Source organism: Natator depressus, chromosome 12, assembly GCF_965152275.1.
Source record: "Natator depressus isolate rNatDep1 chromosome 12, rNatDep2.hap1, whole genome shotgun sequence".
Classification (NCBI taxonomy): Eukaryota; Metazoa; Chordata; order Testudines; family Cheloniidae; genus Natator; species Natator depressus.
In genome coordinates this window covers 3,016,062-3,035,812 of record NC_134245.1, presented here as the reverse complement: position 1 = coordinate 3,035,812, position 19,751 = coordinate 3,016,062, and the positions used below count along the sequence as shown (strand labels likewise).

Below are 19,751 nucleotides of genomic sequence, written 5' to 3'. Positions count from 1 at the left end.
AGCAGACTAATGGCAGAGCTAAGACAATAACCCACATCTCAAATCGAGATTAGTGCAGTGCTTTATCCACTAGGCCACACTACCTACTTATTTATCATAGTGGTGCTCTTTCATGGGTACTTAGAAATCAGTGAAAACTGTCTCCTTGCTACTACTTCTGTTAAAAGATTAAATGGCCCCAGGGTCTTAACTTAGACAAATTTCTAATGCAGCAACAATCTTTCCTAACACTATATTATCCCAGCACATGGAATTTAGTACTTGTTACTGTCACCTGAATGACACATTTCTTCTTAACTGTGCTGCTTTTTCCAGGTGCTGTCTACTGGAAGATAAACCCAGGCACACAGACACATGAACAAGTTTAGAAATATTTTATTATCAGAGCTGCAGCAGCTAAGTTTGTGCATTTTCATGGCTCTCATGCCCCATGGACTGCCAGTCCAGATGGGATTCTCAGGTTACAACAAAAGACACCGTTACATTCAGCATCAGAAAATAGTTTTTTTAAAAACAAATGTCAAGTATTCAAGCTGAAAATTTCAGGGGGATTTACTCTCTCAATACATGGAAAGATAAATCAACATAACATTAGCTGCGATGCAGTTCTTCACATTCACCTGCACCAATCCTCCCTGAATGAATAATTTTGCACTTAATCTGCAGTTTAACCTTCTAAGAAGAAGAAAAGCTAAGGGTAGCCAGTGTGAATTCACTGCACCTGTTAGCTGGGTACTTGGCATTCCTGACTATTTATATCCTCAGAAAGTTGTATTAGCAAATGACAGAAAAATGTACCTCGTATTATCATTTTGTACATGCTGATATAACATGGGCATTGTAAACCCAACTGGAAGATGAATGCCTTAGTAAGCTTAGGAGCGTTGCAATTTACATATCTGGTCTCTCTCCCTCCATGTGTAAGGTGGGCAGAGGAGGATGCAGAGAGTTCAGATCAACAGGAAGATAAAGAAAAAAAATTCATATCGTTCAGGGCATTTGAGAGGAAAGGGGCACTAAGAAAAAGTCATTGTCAAAGTCAGTGCAGGCAAAGGACTGAACAATGGACAACATTGTAAATAAGAACCTAAGGGCCAAATTCTGATTTCCCTACTCAAGTGCGTGAACCCACTGAAGCCAATGGAGGTCATCATGGTTCAGATTCTGCCACCTTTATTCCAGTGGGTAGTATTGGGACTATTGACACTGACCTAAATGGGACCCTTTGCAAAGTAAAAGACTGTTCAGTGTAAATAAGGGTATCAGAAGCAAGCCTCACGTGATTGAGGTGAGCAGGCATTGGTCTCATAAAAATGTGGTTAAGGTTGTTCTTGTTGAGGAGCTAAGCAGCATTTTGGTTTTGAAGGTCAAGCCTAAGAATGGGCACTGGATTGGAAATGATACCAATCTCACCTAGGTAACTCCATTGACTCTATGGACTTGTCTACAAGCAGCTAGCATGCATTAGCTACTACAGTAGAAGCTCAGAGATATGGACACCTCGGGAATGGAGGTTGTCCATAACTCTGAAATGGTCTGTAACTCTGAACAAGACGATACAGACTTCAGCCCCAGGGGGTCAGAGATCCAGGCCGGGGGGGGGGAAGGGGGCTTCTGCCCTAGAGGCTGCCAGGATTCCCGGCACGAGGGTTCAGGGCTTCTACCCCCTGGGAGCACCAGGGCTCAAGGCTTTAGACCTGGATGAAGCAATCGGGTTTGGGGCATCAGCCCCGTGGCTCCATTCCTGGCTTAAGCCCTGTGGGAGGTGCCAGAAATCGGGGCTTCAGTGTCGGGGCTCTGCTCTGGGTTTCAGCCAGGGGTGTGTGTGCCATGGCTCTGGGCTTTAGTTGTGGGCGGGGGGGAGAGCTGGGGCTGAAACAGTGCTCCCTGTGACGGGTTGGACCCCCCTTCTGGGATGCCACCTGATACACTGGGATTTCACTGAGCCTCCCCTGCTCTATCAGCCTGGGTTCCCTCTCCCTGCTTTGCTGAATTTGGCTCTTTGGCCTCTTGCAGCACACACACACAGGTCGGGCCACACCCTGCTGCAGACACAGACTGAAGTCAGCTCTGTGTGAGAGGACTCCCCCAGCACTCAGTCCACACCCCTTTTTGGGAGATAAACCCAAAATACTATGGTCTTGCGCTGTACAGAAAAATCTGCACAGCACAAGCTCATAAAAATCCGCCCTCTTCCTCAATGTGAAGAGAGATGTGCACACTTCTCCCCCCCCCCATTAGAAATCGTACAAACTGGGTTATATTATAAACAAGAAATAAGTTTATTAACTACAAATGGTGAATTTTAAGTGAATATAAGAGATAACAGAACAAAGCAGATTCCTGAGCAAATAAAACAAAGTATGCAAGCTAAGCTCAATATACTTAAGAAACCGGTTACAAGATGTAATTTCTTACCCTAAATGTTATTTTAGGCAGGTTGCAAAGTTTCTGTGGTTCAGAGTTCCAGTTATATTTCTTTTCAAACTGGACCCCTGTCTCAGTCTGGACTGCCCCCCTGCCTTTCCTTTATGGGGCTTTAGCAGTCTTTCTTCTTGGGCAGACCAGCCATGGAGAGGAGGGGTCCTGTTTGCCTTCCTCCCCACCCTTAAATAGGATTTACATAAGGCGAGAATCCTTTGTTTCCCAAACTTGACTCCCCTTCCCTTCCAGTGGAAAGTTACAAGAAGTCCCAGGTAGTGTTTAATATCAGGTGACAAGACCACCTGACCTAATCGTGTCACAGTTATGTTCCTGGACACCTCCCAGGAGGGAGAGAGATTAGTATCTTCATGGTCTTGTTGTTCCTTCCTGATGGCCCATCAAATCTGATGGCCTGTCCCCTGGTGGGTGTCTTCCCAATACACACCCAGCTGTAGTTGTTACATAGTCCATATTCCTAACTTTAGATACAGAAATGATGCATGCATACAAATTGGATAATCACATTCAGTAAATCATAACCTTTCTAATCATAGAATATCAGGGTTGGAAGGGAGCTCAGGAGGTCATCTAGTCCAACCCCCTGCTCAAAGCAGGACCAATCCCCAACTAAATCATCCAAATGTTTTTTCTTTTTTTTAATGATACCTTACAAGACCCATCTTGCATAAAGTATATCTCAGCTATGTCAAATCCATATTATAAGCATATTTCCATAAAGAATATGGAGTGCAACATCACACTCCCCTCAAAGCTAAAGCCCCAAGCCCCAGCACCCCCTGATGGACTGAAGCCGGGAACGGAGCCACAGGGTTGAAACCCTGAGCCCAGGGTTAGAAGCCCCAAGCTCCCACTCTGCCCAGAGCCCTGCCCCCCCTCCTTCTCTCTCCGTCCGCAGCTGCAGTCCCAACCCCCTCTTGATTGAAGCCCTGAGCCTCCTATTTGCCTTTTTTGCATGTGTGCTGCTGCCTGATTGAGGACTTCCAGTTTCACAGGGTGTCCAGGTGGCCAGGAAGTCTGTAACTCTGGTATTCATATCTCTGACATTCTACTGTGTGCACTAACCCCCCGCATGGACAGTCATATTCCTGAGTGTGCTTTAGCACACAAAGTGTATTGAGATAAAACACACAAAGGCATTCCTAGTGTGGAGTAAGAGTGTCCATTCAGGGGGCTAGTGCAGAGTCGCCAGTACACTTTAAATTCACACTCTAGCTTATTTATCCTAACTTCCCTGTATAGACAACTTCCCCATTACTCCTGATTTAAATCCTCACTCAGCAAAGCACTTAAGCACATGACTGCCTTTGAGCATGTGAGTAATCCCATCGCCATTCAGCAAAGCACTTAAGCAGTTGCTTAACTTAAGTCGTGTTTAAATGTTCTGTTGAATCGGGGCCTTCCACTGATATGAGAGCAGAAGCAGGCCAACTGTATTCAAACCCATTCACAACATAGGCATGGACTCCGTGGGTGCTCCGGGGCTGGAGCACCCACGGGGAAAAATTGGTGGGTGCTCTGCACCCACGGGCAGCTCCCCGCCTCCAGCACCAGGAGAAGTGGGTGCCTGTGATTCACACTGGGTCAGATTCACCTCTCACCCCCATGTAAATCAGGAGTAAATGCATTGCCGGCACTGCTGTTTGCTGGTGCTCAATGAGCGTCAGTGAGGGGAGTGTCAGGCCCACTACGTTCAGATGTTGGTTTGAAGGCCAAAGCAACAGAATTCAGAGTTAAGGGACCCATGTCAACTACAGGGCCGATCCTCAGCTGGTGTGAACCATCACAGTTCCATTTACGTCAATGGAGCCATGACAATTAACATGAGCTGAGGGTCTACCACCATCACACTATCCCTTGGGAGTATGCCTTATATAGCCTTGCTTAGTGGAGAGAGCACTGGACTGGAACTCCAGAGACCTGGACTCTATTCCTGGCTCTGTCACTGAGCTGCCGGGTGATCCTGGGCAAGTTGCTTCACCTCTCTGTTCCTCAATTACCCCATCTGAAAATGGGGATAATGATGCTGACTTCCTTTGTAAAGAGATCTGCTGATGACCAGCGCTATTGAAGAGCTAGGTATTATTGCAACCCTGGGAGATGGGAAGTGCTACTCAGCAAACATTTATTTTAAAAAGATATGGCTAACCATTATAATTATTTGCATATCGCCAAGCGCCAACAATGTGCCCGGCACTGCACTATGTGGAGCAGCACACCTACTGGGGCTGTTCCCTAGAGGGGTTTGATGGGTTGCCATAAAGCGATGTCAGAGAAACCTAAATGTTAACAGCACTGAAAGAAAATAGGCAATGAGGGAGTTTTTCTAACCAACATGTCAGTTGAAGTAATGGCATTATTTATTGTCACAGATTAATAGATCAAAAAGCCAGAAGGGGTCATTGTTATCATCTTGTTACCATTTCCCAAAATAATTCCTAGAGCATACCACAGAGCTTGCTACAGAGAGAAAATCTAACTTGTTGTACAAAAATAACGGAGGTCTTTTAGGATAAATAAAATGAATACAGTTACACTTTTATTTATATACACTTGTGGAAGGGATATTAAATCTTGTGCTTCAAGGCTTAAACCAATCTTTATTATAGACCAGGATGATACCAATGGGGGGCGGGATTACCCCACATTTTACACCTCCCCCCTGAAGCATCTGCTGCCAGCCACTGTCAGAGACAGGATACTGGGTTAGATGGACCTTGGGCTGGATCCAGTTTGGTAATTCCTGTATTCCTATCTTAAGTTTCCATTTGTGGATGGTTTATAAAGGCTAATACATGATAGAGATGTGACAGACACAGTCCAATAAACACACTTCTGATGTCAGCAGTACACTATTTGTTATAGATGGTTCATGAGCAGTATTTGTTTACTCACTGTTACAAGCACATTGCTTAAATGTGTTATAGGCAGGGCTGGGTGGGAAATAGTTTTCCTGTCCCACAAGAATTTTAGAAATTTTGAAAAAAAATGTCTCTGTTCCTAATTGGGACGAAGTCAAAGTCTCACTGTGGGCCTCAAACACTCAGGATCAGCTTCTTCTGAGCAGATGACATACGTAACCCACTGCCAGTGTTAAATTTGTAATGAAAGAGGTCTTGGGGCACAAGCATTTAGGTGCTGGGGTGCAAGCAATTTTTTTACATTCATATCTGATGCAGCAAGCCTAGAGGTGCCAAGGCTCAACCCTGACACAAATAAAGCACTGCTCACTGGTAACTGTGTGTTGCAGAGCCCATTTTGTGCCGATCTACAGAGGATATGAGTTGTTACAGTCCCTGGGTACAGAGAATTGGCTGTTTAGCTCAAGCAGTAGTACTTTGCCCTTGTAGCTCTGCAGGTTCCCTGGTTCAATCCCCAATGTGTCAGCCATCACAGCAGCCCCTGTGAGCCTCCCAGTCATGGCTCAAGGCCCGCTTGTGCTCAGTGCTGTACAAACACAGAACAAAAAGACTCTTCATCCTAACATCCATCCAAGTGATAGTCCTTGCTATGGAATGAGTTATAGAACATTGATTTTTATTTATTTATTGCCTGTTTTAAAAAATGAACCAAGTATGCTAGGGGTAAGGCAAAATTATCTTCTTAAGTGTTTGTCCTGTTTACTAGCCCATTGTTTCCCAAACTTTTAAAAGGTAAGACCCCCCCCCCCCTTCAAGAAAATGAAACCAATCATGGCTCCACTGCAATCCCACCATTTTAGCTAAGATCTTGTCTATGCATAGAAGTTGCACTGGTTTAACCAAAATCAGCTTAAAATCCAACTTAAACAAACTGCTGCATATTCCAGTCTGGTCATTGTTTAAAACTGATTTATATTGGTTAAGGCAGATTTAAATCAAATTAAGTCTCCATACACAGATTTTACATTGATTTAACACCACATCCTTAGTTAAACTGGTACAATTTTGTGTTTAGACTGCACCACATGGCTAATTCTTCAGAAAGAGAGAGACGCACATACTTCAGGAAATGGTGAAGTAGATCTTTGTAATACGAGCCTCTCCTTTCTTACATGCTTTGATAAGCAGTGAACGTGTTGACATTCAAAGTATCATCACTGCCATCTGAGTTGCAGCCACTGAAATGAATGCAACAGTTTACACCTCAGAGGAGAAGGTTACTTACTGTAAATGGAGGTTCTTTGAGATGTCTGGTCCCTATCTGGATTCCAAAGGTGGGTGTGCATGTGTGCCATGTACCAGAGCTGGAACTGTTCATAGTAGTGTCCATTGACCCATACCTGTGTCATGTGTTGCCATTGAGGAGACAATGGCATAGTGAGCGGAAAAGGTGTGGACAGAGGACCAAGTAGCTGCCTGACATATCTCTTGCCACATAACAACCACAAGGAAAGTTGACATGGTGGCATAAGCCTGTGTGGAGTGGGCTGTGACTCCCAGCAGAAGGGAAGCATGAGAGAGTGCATAGCAGGTCCAATGCAATGGGAAATCCAGTTGGAGAGGTGTTGGGAAGAAAGGGCACAACTGCAGCAATGCTCTGCAATGGCAATGAAGAGCCAGGGGGATGCTCGGAAGTCACGGGTGCTGTGGAGATAAAAGGCTAATGCTCTGCAAACATCGAGGGTGTGCAAGTATGCTCCACTGGGGAGGCATGCATCTTAGGGTAGAAGACTGGAAGGTGTATACTCTGGTTGAGGTGGAAGGAGGAAGCCACCTTGGGCAGGAACCGGGGGTGAAGGCGTAAGGAGACCGTGTCTTTGTGGAAGATGGTAAATGATGGATCTGCCATCATGGCTGCCAGTTTGCTGACACGCCATGCAGAGGTAATGGCCACCAAGAATATCACCTTCATGGAAAGATGGGAAAGGGAGCAGATGTTGAGAGGTTCGAAGGGTGGCTTGGTGAGTGCAGAGAGGACCAGATTCAGATCCCAAGAAGGGGTAGGCCTCTATATTGAGTGGGAAAGGCGTTGAGAAGGCCATGAAGGAAGTGGAAGGTCGTTGGATGGGTGAAGACAGAGAAGCCGTCCACAGGAGGAAGAAAGGCTCTGAGTGCTTCCAGGTGGATGCAGATGGAAGAGTGGGCAAGATATTGGCGAAGATGAAGGAGGTAGTCCAGAAGGACAGGAATGGAGAGGGAGCCAGAGAGATGTGATGGCAGTGCAGCCCATGCAGTGAAGCGGTGCCACTTTGCTTGATAACAGGTTTGAGTGGATTGGCATCTGCTACAAGTGAGGATGTCTCAGATGGGGGTGGAGCAAGCCTGGTGTACACATGAGCCCCAACCAAATACCATGCTGTGAGGTGGAGAGGGCTCAGGTTGGGGTGTCGCAGCTGGACGTGCACCTGTGTTAGGAGATCCGGGAGGGTCGGAAGAGGAATCAGGGGGTGAGGGCAGAGGCAGAGATCATCAGTGCACCAATACTGGTCAGGCCAGGAGGAAGCTACAAGGATAACCGTCACTCAGTCCTTCCATACTTTGCGCAGGACCTGGGGAAGGCGGGGTGTCATAAATATAAAGGGAAGGGTAACCACCTTTCTGTATACAGTGCTATAAAATCCCTCCTGGCCAGAGGCAAAGTCCTTTTACCTGTAAATGGTTAAGAAGCTCAGATAACCTGGCTGGCACCTGACCCAAAATGACCAATGAGGGAAAAAGATACTTTCAAATCTGGAGGGGGGAGAAAGGCTTTTGTCTGTCTGTGTGTTACCTTTGCCGGGAACAGATCAAGGATGCAAGCCCTTCAACTTCTGTAAAGTTAGTAAGTAATCTAGCTAGAAAATGTGTTAGGTTTTCTTTGTTTTGGCTTGTGAAATTCACTGTGCTGGAGGAAATGTGTATTCCTGTTTGTGTCTTTTTATAACTTAAGGTTTTGCCTAGAGGGATTCTCTATGTTTTAAATCTGACTGCCTGTAAGATTATCTTCCATTCTGATCTTACAGAGTTGTTCTCTTATCTTTTTTTGTTCTTCTAATAAAGTTCTGTTTTTTAAGAATCTGATTGGGGTTTTTAGGTCTTAAAAATCCAAGGCTGGTCTGTGCTCATCTTGTTTATTCTCAAGCCTCCCCAGGAAAGGAGGTGTAAGGGGCTTGGGGGGGGGTTATTTTGGGGAAATAGGAACTCCAAGTGGCCCTTTCCCTGATTGTTTGTTAAATCACTTGGTGGTGGCAGTGTTTAACTAAACCAAGGGCAAAGACTTTGTGCCTTGGGGAAGTTTTAACCTAAGCTGGTAGAAATAAGCTTAGGGGGTCTTTCATGCAGGTCCCACATCTGTACCCTAGAGTTCAGAGTGGGGAAGGAACCCTGACAAGGGGAATGGACGGGAAGGTGTAGTGGAGATCTGAGGTCCAGGGGAGGAGAAGGGCATTACCCTATGAACCTGGGCCAAGAGCTCCCTGGAGCAGAAGAGGGAAAAGCTTGTAGTTCTCCAATGTTGTGAAGAGATCCCAGCATGATGTGCCCCACAGATGACAGATGGGCTGGAGAGTGGGGTCATGGAGTTCCCATCCGTGGTTGGTGTGGAAGGACTGGCTGATCCTGTCTGCCAATAAGTTGCTGGTGCCCAGGAGGTGCACAGCGTGAAGGGTGACTCTGTGCTGGAGGCACCAGTTCCAAAGAAGGATGACCTCCACACAGAGGGAAGGAGACCTGACTCTGCCCTGTTTGTTGATATATACAAACACCATCATGTTGTCAGACATAAGTTGAATATGATGGGAACCAGAAGAAGGGCAGGAAGGCCTGACAAGCCAGGTGGACCGCCCATAGTTCCAGAATGATGATGTGCATCTGCATGATGCTTGCTGACTAAAGTCCTTGGGCTGGGCGGCTGTCGAGGTCGGTGCCCCAGCCCATGAGTGAGGCATCTGTGGTGAAAGTAGTGCTGAACATGGGGGACATGAATGTAATGCCTGCTAGAACCACAGATGGGTTGCACCATCAGGCGAGGGAAGCCAAAACAGTGGGAGGGATGACAACCAGGTTGTTCAGGAGGTCCGATTGCAGGACATAGACAGAGCTGCAGAGCTGAAGACAACGCATATGGAGGCAGGCAAATGGCATGACCATGGTACGGGCCACCATATGGCCCAGGAGGGAGAGGCACTGATGGACACACGTTCATGGGCAGTGGCGGAGCATCATGATAAGAGCAGTGAAGTGGTCTGTGAGAAGAAAGGTGCGACAGAGTCCAGACGTGCCCCTATGAAGGTGAGCGTGCGGGTAGAGGCAAGGATAGACTTTTCCTCGTCGATGCAGATCCCCAAGCTGCCGATGAGGGCTCAGAGGGTCTGGATAGTAGCAAGGAGAAGGGGGCAAGATGGTGCCACAAGGAGCCAGTCGTCCAGGTAGGGGAAGAGGGAATGGCAGAGGTGGCACATATAGGCCACCACGACCATGAAGACCTTAGTGAAGATGCGGGGGGTGGGAGGGGACAATTGCAATTCCAAAGGGCAAGACAGGGAATTGGTAATGGGAACTCCCCATCTGGAAGGGAAGGAATTTGTGATGAGCAGGGTGGATGTCTATGTGGAAGTATGCATCTTTCATATTGAGAGCTGCAAACCAAGCTCCACTGAGGAGGGAAGGGATAACCAAGCAAAACTTGCAAATAAACTTGTTCACGGAGTACAGATCCAGAATGGGATGAAGACCACTGTCACAAACATACCACTAAGGGTAGCATAAAATCCCTCCTGTACCTGTAAGGGGTTAAGAAGCTCAAATAACCTGGTTGGCACCTGACCAAAAGGACGAATGGGGAAAGACAATACTTTCAAATCTGGGGGTGGGGAAGGGAGGTTTTGTTTGTTCTCTTTGTTTTTGTTACCTCTCGGGACAAAGAGAGAGACCAAGCAGGTAACCCAGCTCCTACTGAAATGATACACCTAAAATTACAGAAATTGTAAGTAATAGCAAGGAAATACATTAGATTATCTTTTGTTTTAGCTTGTGCATTTTCCCTATGCTAAGGTGGAGGTTTATTCCTGTTTTTGTAACTTTGAAGCTGAGCCTAGAGGGGAATCCTCTGTGTTTTAAATCTTTTTATTACTCTGTAAAGTTACCTTCCATCCTGATTTTACAGAGGAGCTTCTTTTACTTTTTTCTTTATAATTAAGTTCTTCTTTTAAGAACCTGATTGGTTTTTAGTGTCCTAAAAACCCAAGGGTCTGGTCTGTGCTCACTTTGTTAACCTATTGGTTGGTATATTATTCTCAAGCCTCCTCAGGAAAGGGGGAGAAGGGGCTTGGGGGGATATTTTGGGGAAATAGGGACTCCAAGTGGTCTTTTTCCTGAATCTTTGTCTAACTCACTTGGTGGTGGCAGCAATACCCTCCAAGAACAAGGAAAGGATTTGTGCCTTGGGGAAGTTTTTAACCTAAGCTGGTAGAAATAAGCTTAGGGAGTCTTTTATGCGGGTCCCCACATCTGTATCCCAGAGTTCAGAGTGGGGAGGGAACCCTGACAACCACCCCCTGTCTTCAGGATGAGGAAATAGGGGGAATAAAAACCACAGCCATGGTAGCGCTATGGCACGGATTCTATGATGCCCTTTTGGAGGAGGGCGGTCACTTCCTCATGGAGGAGATGGTTCTGGGAAGGGTCCAAAGGGCAGCCACTGGGCGCAAGACAAGGAGGGAAGAAGAGGAATTTGATAAGGTAGCCCTGATGGATGATGTCCAGCACCCAACAATCAGAAGTGATCCTGCCCCAGTTGTGGGCAAAGAGGGCAAGACGACACCCAAAGACTATCCATGGTGTGGCTGGAGAGATGGAGGAGGGTTCATGGGTCTCGAGAAAAGAGTCAAAGAGATTGCTTAGACAGATGGTGGTGGAAGGTGGAAGCAGCAGAGGAAAAATGTCAAGGTCACTGTGAGTGTGGACAGCAGCAAGGCAAATCAGGTGGCTGTTGAGGGTACCGCTAGTAAGCGGCATGAGGGCAAGGGTGGAAGAAGTAGCATTGCTATTGGCAGGTCAGGGCCAGAGTATAAATGCCCAGCAACCAGAGGGCGATGTAGGAGTCCTTGAGGGAGAGGAGGGACTTGTCCATCTTGTCACTAAATAGCTTATGATTGTCAAAGGGAAGGTCCTCAAGAGTTGTCTGGACCTCCTTAGGGAAACCGCTGGACTGGAGCCAAGAATCGCAATGGAGCACCACTCTGGATGCCAGGGAGCATGACGCAGTGGTGGCAGGGTATCAACAGCAGCTTAGAGAGCTACCTTGGCCATCAGCTTGCCCTCATCCAACAGATGCTGAAAGTCCTGCTGCTTTTCTGGAGGGAAAAAGTTCTGAAAAACCACCAGCTTGGAATAGGACAGGAACTCATACTTTGCAAGAACAGCCTGGTACCTGGCAATACAGAACAGGTAGACCCATGGACGAAGATACGTTGTGGCCGAGCAAGTTCAGCTTTTTGGCAGTGTGGTCAGGAGGGGTGGATTTAAAGTGTTACTGACTTAGCGCATTCAGTGGCCACGTGGGCTACCAGGGAGTTGGGTGGCAGGTGGGTAAAGAGAAAGTCCGTATCCTTAGACAGCACAAAGTAGCAGTGTTCCACCCACCTCAGCACAGGAGGCTGATGCGTGCTAAACAGCCTGAGCTGGCTGCAAGATGGCATCGTGGATGGGCAAGGCAATACAGGAAGGTCCGGGAGAATGTCCAGGAATTGGTCCTGGAAGTCCTGAATGTCCTCCATTGAGAGATTAAGCTCAGCAGCCAAGCAAGCTCTGGTATTGGGCATGGTCATCAGGTGGCGAGAGGGAGGGTGAAATGAGGGCATCGTCCAGGGACGAAGAGGCACCCGCGGGGACCACAGGGGCCAACGTTGCAGCTGGTGCCCACAGGGCTGATGGAGCAGAAGCACCCAGAGACTCATCATGGAAAGTCGCAGTATGGGTGGAAAATGGGTGGTGATGCGGATGGTGCATCCCACAATCATGGTAGGGGTCCAAAGCAGGTGACTAGGGACAGGCATATGGATCACCAGGCATCAGAGGTGCCTGCAGGTAGCAGAACCACGGGTCAGTATGTCGGTGGGTAGGACAGGTGGAGAGAGTCTGAGCTGTAGGACCAGGCAGGAGAGAAGGCTGTGTTTAGATTGGAGACCACTCAGATTCAGAAGAATGGTCCAGCAAGGGAGGGGCCATCAGTGCAAGATGAGGTCCGAGAGGGAATTCAACAAGTAGAAGGGGCTCATCCATCACTGGAGCCAGCAGAGAAGGATGGAGCACGAGGGGCTCATCCACTGGAGAATGTAGTCTTGGAACAGGCGGAGGTCCAGAGTGTGTGGGAGAGCCAGCAAAAGGCAGCACGAGCTCAGCCGATGGTGTCAGGGGCGATAATTGCCCTGGAATGCGCGGGACTGGGTGTTACAGGCCAGAAGGTGCTGGCAGCATCGATGGTGCCAAGGGCAAAGGAGGAGACACAGGTGTTGGAGCAGAAGATGGGGATGGTGGTGTACGACAGCATTTGGAGTGATGTGCCATACGAGCCTTCTTCAGAGCAGGAGTATCCATAGCTGTGCACAACTTCTCACCCAACCTAACAGCTTGGGAAGGTAACACTGCATTTAGAGACAGTCCCCATCAGGGAGCTGCCCTTATGTCTGTGCTTCTTGTGCATGAGGTGGGACTTCGATGAGTGTGACAGTGCTGCCAGTGAGGGGCTCAGTGAAGTGCTCACCTTGGGTGACGGGTCCCATTTCAGTGGGTCTGTCGGAGCTGGGTTTGGTTGCACATGTGGGTGCATCACCTCCCCCATCAGACATTTGCAGAAGCAAAGTTCATGAGCTGCTCAAGTCTGGGATGGAAACAAGCGGCAGATGGAGCAGCAAGAGACAATGTGGGCTTCACCAAGAGAGTAAAAGCAACGAGTGTGCTCGTTGGTCACTGAAAAGGAGTGAGGGCACAAGGCCCAGTTCTTGAAGCTGGCTTGTCGGGGCATAGTCCCCAGGTCGGGGAGAAAAAAAAACCCTGAAGGGGAAAAGCCCAAGGAAAACAAACAAACTACTAAAAAGTGACAGACAACTCTCTAACTAGAAACTATATACAGCAAAGACGAAGAGCAGTTCTCTTAGCTAATTAAGATCACCGAGGAACAGGGGTTCTGTCAAGGTTCCTCCCCCACTCTGAACTCTAGGGTACAGATGTGGGGACCTGCATGAAAACCTCCTAAGCTTACTTTTACCAGCTTAGGTTAAAACTTCCCCAAGGTACAAATTAATTTTACCCTTTGCCCTTGGAATTTCCACTGTCACCACCAAACACTGGGTTTACTGGGAAACGTAGTTTGGACACGTCTTTCCCCCCAAAATCTCGCAACCCTTGCACCCCACTTCCTGGGGAAGGTTTGGTAAAAATCCTCACCAATTTGCATAGGTGACCACAGACCCAAACCCTTGGATCTTAGAACAATGAAAAAGCATTCAGTTTTCTTACAAGAAGACTTTGAATAGAAGTAAAGGAATCACCTCTGTAAAATCAGGATGGTAGATACCTTACAGGGTAATTAGATTCAAAACATAGAGAATCCCTCTAGGCAAAACCTTAAGTTACAAAAAAGACACACAGACAGGAATAGTCATTCTATTCAGCACAGTTCTTTTCTCGGCCATTTAAAGAAATCATAATCTAACACATACCTAGCTAGATTACTTACTAAAAGTTCTAAGACTCCATTCCTGTTCTGTCCCCGGCAAAAGCAGCATACAGACAGACACAGACCCTTTGTTTCTCTCCCTCCTCCCAGCTTTTGAAAGTATCTTGTCTCCTCATTGGTCATTTTGGTCAGGTGCCAGCGAGGTTACCTTTAGCTTCTTAACCCTTTACAGGTGAGAGGATTTTTCCTCTGGCCAGGAGGGATTTGAAAGGGGTTTACCCTTCCCTTTATATTTATGACAGGTTCCGACTCTGGCCATGCAGCAGTAAGAGGAAACTGAAGAGGCATCAACCCGCACAGCCTCTTAAAGCCTTGGACATCTCACACAGTGGAGCACAACACACGTGGAGGTCAACAGACACTACCATGAACAGTTCCAGCTCCGGCACATAACACACATGCACACCTGCGTTTGAAATCCACATAGGGACCATCACTCAAAGAATTATTGTTTCAGGATCTCTGCAATCTAAGGTTTCATTTCTGCACCAGTTTGATGATTTGCACATTTTCATTTCATAATGGCATGTCTGATAACCACCCAATGGGCCAGGTGGCTCTCATATGTCCGTTTAACTATATAATTGAGTACAAATAGTGCATGAATTATTTCCTGATCATAGCTGCAAAGGACATCACCAGGTCCACTGCAATGTAATTAAAAGTCAGGCAAGAATGTAGAGGAGCACAGCTCCATGGTGGAACCATGGGGCCACGGAGGCAGAACTGTGGTGTACTAGAAAATAGTGCAGAGACTCTGGAAATCTCACAAATACCCCATGCCAGTTTTGCTGTTTGGGGGACATCCCCCTCCCACAAATGAACAATTCACAGAGAACCCTGCAATCAGGGACTATGTTTTTCTTGTCCTTGATAAGGGGATAATTTGATCCCAACTCAATTTTACAGAAAGGCATTCCATGAAGTGAACATAAGCGCTTCCCTTAGGAACCATGCCCCTGAAGATATACTAGGAATGCCTTCAATATGCTACAAAACATCTCTAACAGGCTGGACTGAATTTTAAAAGGACTTAATTCTGCTAATACAATAACTCATTGTCCTGTCATAGTTCATATTAATCAACAAGCATTACTGGCAGCAGTAATGAATTTTGCAAACTCTCCCGTCTAAGCTGGTATTGCCTGAAAAATGTGGCATTGTTATGGTGCAAAGAGTAGGAGATGGAAGATTGAATAAACTGTGCTGTAAAATAGTTTTATATGCCTCTTGCTTTCCCTTTAATTTTCTTTTATCATAATTTATTAATAATCTGGAAGGACACACATAAAACATGAAGGTTCCTGTCCATTGTTTATTTGCCCATCAACTCAGCAAAGGTTTCCAATTAGACAGATTCTGTCAGACAGAAATACAAGAGCACCCGAGAACACATTACAGAACAAGAACACCCACATTAAACAAACAGAGCCATAAAACAAAACAGTGTAAATTAGAAGCAGTTAGAGTAACAAACTGGAATTGTTGCCAAGTGGAAAGATTTGCATTTCATATTTATAAAGTACATTCCAATAAACAAAGACACATATCAGCTATTTATTTATTTACTGACTGCCCAATTGTGTGGCAGACCCACAAGGCTAAGAGATAATATGAAAATGCTCCATTCTCAGGATGAAGCCTCATGCCACATGGCATTTCAGCCACTGACAGCATCCAAATTATTTTTCTTTAGAACACACAGGCCCTGATCCTGCTCTGTGCAATACCTCTGTAAATCAGGAGTGACTCATCTGAAGTCAGAGTTATCCAGTGTATGTAAGATCAGACTCAGGCTAAGAGAATTACAGGTAACCAATAATAACAGGGAAGAGCTCAAACAGAGAAAGGTTAGTGCTTTTTAAAGTACCACACTTAACCAAGAGTCATAGATGATATGCCCAATTTATGGAAACTGAACTTTTATTAGCGTAAAGTGGGATAATTCAGTACTTGTCCCTGTAATCCCTCTTCAGGTATATTGTGTGTGCGTGTGTGTGTGCGTGCGTGTGTGCGTGCGTGCGTGCGTGCACTGAAACAAGTGATATGCCTGAAGAGGGATTACAGGAACAAGCACTGAATATATACTGGTTTCAGAGTAGCAGCCGCCTTAGTCTGTATCTGCAAAAAGAAAAGAAGGACTTGTGGCACCTTAGAGACTAACACATTTATTTGAGCATCATGAGCTACAGCTCACTGCATCCGATGAAGTGAGCTGTAGCTCACAAAAGCTTATGCTCAAATAAATGTGTTAGTCTCTAAGGTGCCACAAGTACCCCTTTTCTTTTTGAATATATAATGTATAATGTACACACATACCTACATTTTGTCCTAGTGGCATAACTTACATACTAATTTACTGGAGTATTTCAGCATCAAGAAGGCTCCCCCCCCATTTAAAAAAAGATTCTAGTAGCATGATCCTGCTCCCATAACATCAACAATGGGAGCAGAAGTGGGCCATACATTAGCACGTACAAAGTACAGAGCCTAGTATGCGTGCATCACTGTTACTCTGTATGCACACAACTGCAAGCACAATGCAGACGGCTTTCAAAATATGGCTCTAAGGAACCATTTTTCATATTTGTAACATTAGGAACTGGTGAATTGGGCTGAATCCTGTAGGAATTTAAGGTTCTGGATTTGATTTATAAAGACCTAAATAACATGGGTCCTTTCTACTTGAGAGACCACCTTCGGAGCCTAAATCACTTGGGCGCTCTTGAAAATTTCCTCCCATACCAACATAGTTTTATTGCAAACATTAATGACTTTCAATAACTTCTCAGTCCTGTCAGAGGAAAATCAATTACTTCACATGCTCATGTTGCTGGGGAACAGGATACAGATCATGGGGATTTTCATTTATTACACCATTCCATTTCCAAACATTACACAAAAGGGAATACAATCAAACCAAAACCTACCAACAAATGAAAGAAAAGAAATCAACTGTGTCCAAAGAGAGGACCAAACTCCTCAGCTCTCTTAGTGCACCAACACTGGCTAGTACAAAGCTATTCCTAACCTTTCCACTTCAAGACAGGTTATATGAAGGACCATACTAGCACTAGGATGCTGTAAAAAATTTGCTCTGCACCTCTTTAAGCATCAACTTGCCATGCATATGACCCTTCCCAGCTGCTACATCTTCTTCTGCCCCAACAAGTCTCATGATCACCATAGTGACTGGTGACATCTTAGCACTCACTACTAGCACAGCAATGTTATTTGTACACTTTCAGCAAAGGAAGGTGTAGTAGCCTAGATACTGCGGTGAGATGCCAGTAGGTAGGCAGAGACGCTGTTAGGTGTCATTTCTGCACAGAATCTTTCTGATAGGAAGTACCACTAAGCCTTTTGCAGGACACTGAGCACATTCTTAATGAAGAAAATCTAGAGCTCAGTTTGTCTGTGCCAAGCTGGCTCTCTGCCACACATGTAGCACTTCCTCTCCCTGACTGACAACTGGAATGTAGGCAGGCAAATGGCTGCAGGCGCAGCATATCTGTAAGGCCTAAAAACAGAGTTTTTAAAAATCATCTCCTTTTCCCCAGGCCAAAATGAGGAGGGGGAGAGATGAAGAATGGGTTTCCCTAATCTGTTGCATTCCTATAGGTATAACTGAACATCTGTGTATGTGTCTTCCCACTCATACATACAGATCCCATATAAAAAGGGAGAAACAGCAGCAATGTAATCCCAAGTGTGACCTATCAAATACCCGTACCCTCCCAGAATTCCACACTGTCCCTAGCCAGTTAGTCTAAAACAGTGGTTCTCGAACTGTGGCAAGTGGACTGCAATCAAATCATATACAGATTCGTTAAAAAAGACTTTAGGCCTAAAGAACTATCGAACTTGAGTGTCTCCATTTTTCAGTGTCCAACCTGAGACACCTTAAAGTGGCCAGATTTTCAGAAAGTGCTGAACATCCTTCCACTGGAAATCAGGCCTCTTTCAAGGGGCCCATGTTGGGCCCCCAAAATCACTGATCACTTTTGAAAGTTTAGGCGTTGGTCTTTATAATTGCTTCAGTAACTCAGAATATGTACAGTCATGCAGAAAGCCCTATGTCTGATTATATGGTGCATAATCTATCAGCCCACAGGTGCTTAAGCAGTTCTCTGATAGGAGTTACAGTCCAGCGGTGCTCAGACTTTTGTACTGGTGACCCCTTTCACGCAACAAGCCGCTGAGTGTGACCCCCCTTATAAATTAAAAACACTTTAAAAATATTTAACACCATTATAAATGCTGGAGGTGAAGTGGAGTTGGGGAAGGCTGACAGCTCACGACCCCCCACGGAATAACTTCACACCCCCTGCGGGGTCACAACCTGCAATTTGAGAACCCCTGAGTTACACCTTAAATCCCTTGGGTGTTGAAGGATGAAAAGAGCCCCAAAAATAGGTTGACAGATTACAGAACAACAGGCAAAAGGAACGTCCAGTCTGTTAAAGGATACCCTTCACAAAGGAGTAGTGGGTGCTCTAGTGCTATCGCAGTAGGCTGGGTCCAGAGTAACTCCACCGAAATCAGAAAGGTTACTCTGGATTTACACCTGTTTTACTGGCCAAAATCTAGCCCTTTGTGTGCATATTCAATGTTTAAAAGGCACCGATCCCTTTAAAGGTGTTGGTGTTACCTTGTTCTCCTCAGGAATGAAGAGGATGTGGAAGGTAGACGCCATGCCCGGTGCTACTTTGTGACCCACATCATTGGGACTGATAACTCTGAAGTAAGGAGAACTCTCCAGGATGACTTTCACCAACCGGGGAATCTGTAGGAGACATGTAAAATATAAGATTATGCAATCCACATGGAAGGGCAAAGAGAAAGAAATCATCCTAGTCATCAAATGGGGATATTGATCCTTAGTGCTCCCTAAAGGTTAAGTGCAATTAGTTTATTATAGGGGAAATGGAGAGACATTAAACTTTTTGATGTGTTGAGTTTGAGTTAGCAGTGGGCCATTTATTCTATTCTATGTAGGCTCTTGCACTGCGCTCATCACCATAGTACTGAAGCACCTTCCAGTACCTATTGAGCATCTGGGGATAGGTGTGCACGAACCTGCCCACATCTAAAGGCCCCTCCCCCAGCGTAAGGAGTGGGGCTACCAGACCCAGATCTCAAACAATTCTGGGGGGGGGGTATAGTGGGGCAGCTGCCCCACTCCATGAGAAAAAGGGTTGGAACAGGCCAGAGAGGTTGCGCAGACCAGCAGCCAATCAGCAAAGGCCTGTGGAGACCCAATGAAGGCAAAGGAAGAGGTGGCCAATCAGGGCCGGGCTGGGTCCTATATAAAGGCTGCCTAGCAAAGGAGAAGACAGTCTCTCCCTGACTAGCAAGGGAGGAGGACTGGCTCCTGAGGTAAGGAGATAGCACCTTGGACAGAGAAGTGCTGGGCAGGCTTGGAGGAGCAGAGGAGAGATCAGGCCCAGTTACCTGCCAGGCTGCGGCCCCTGCTAAAAAGGGTTGAGAAGGTGCATGGGGCCAAAGGGGAAGTGGCCTGGGGAAGACAGGCGGACAAGAGGGGAGTTAAGGAGGGCAGAGAGAGGCTGCCACTAGAGGGTCCCTGGGTCGGGACCCAGAGTAGTGGGTGGGCCTGGGTCTCCCCCTTTCCCTCCTTATACTGCACCTGGCCACAGAGGAGTGGGGCCGAG

At 46.4% G+C, this 19,751-nt stretch overlaps 1 protein-coding gene across 1 annotated transcript in view; it reads right to left on the bottom strand.

Annotated features, from left to right (window-relative positions):
• Positions 1 to 19,751, bottom strand: part of HYDIN (HYDIN axonemal central pair apparatus protein) — a 443,011-nt gene that overhangs the window by 359,226 nt on the left and 64,034 nt on the right. Inside the window, exon 5 of the mRNA XM_074968344.1 lies at positions 18,731 to 18,865. Coding sequence (XP_074824445.1) covers positions 18,731 to 18,865 — 135 coding nt within the window. The remainder of the gene's footprint in view (positions 1 to 18,730; positions 18,866 to 19,751) is intronic.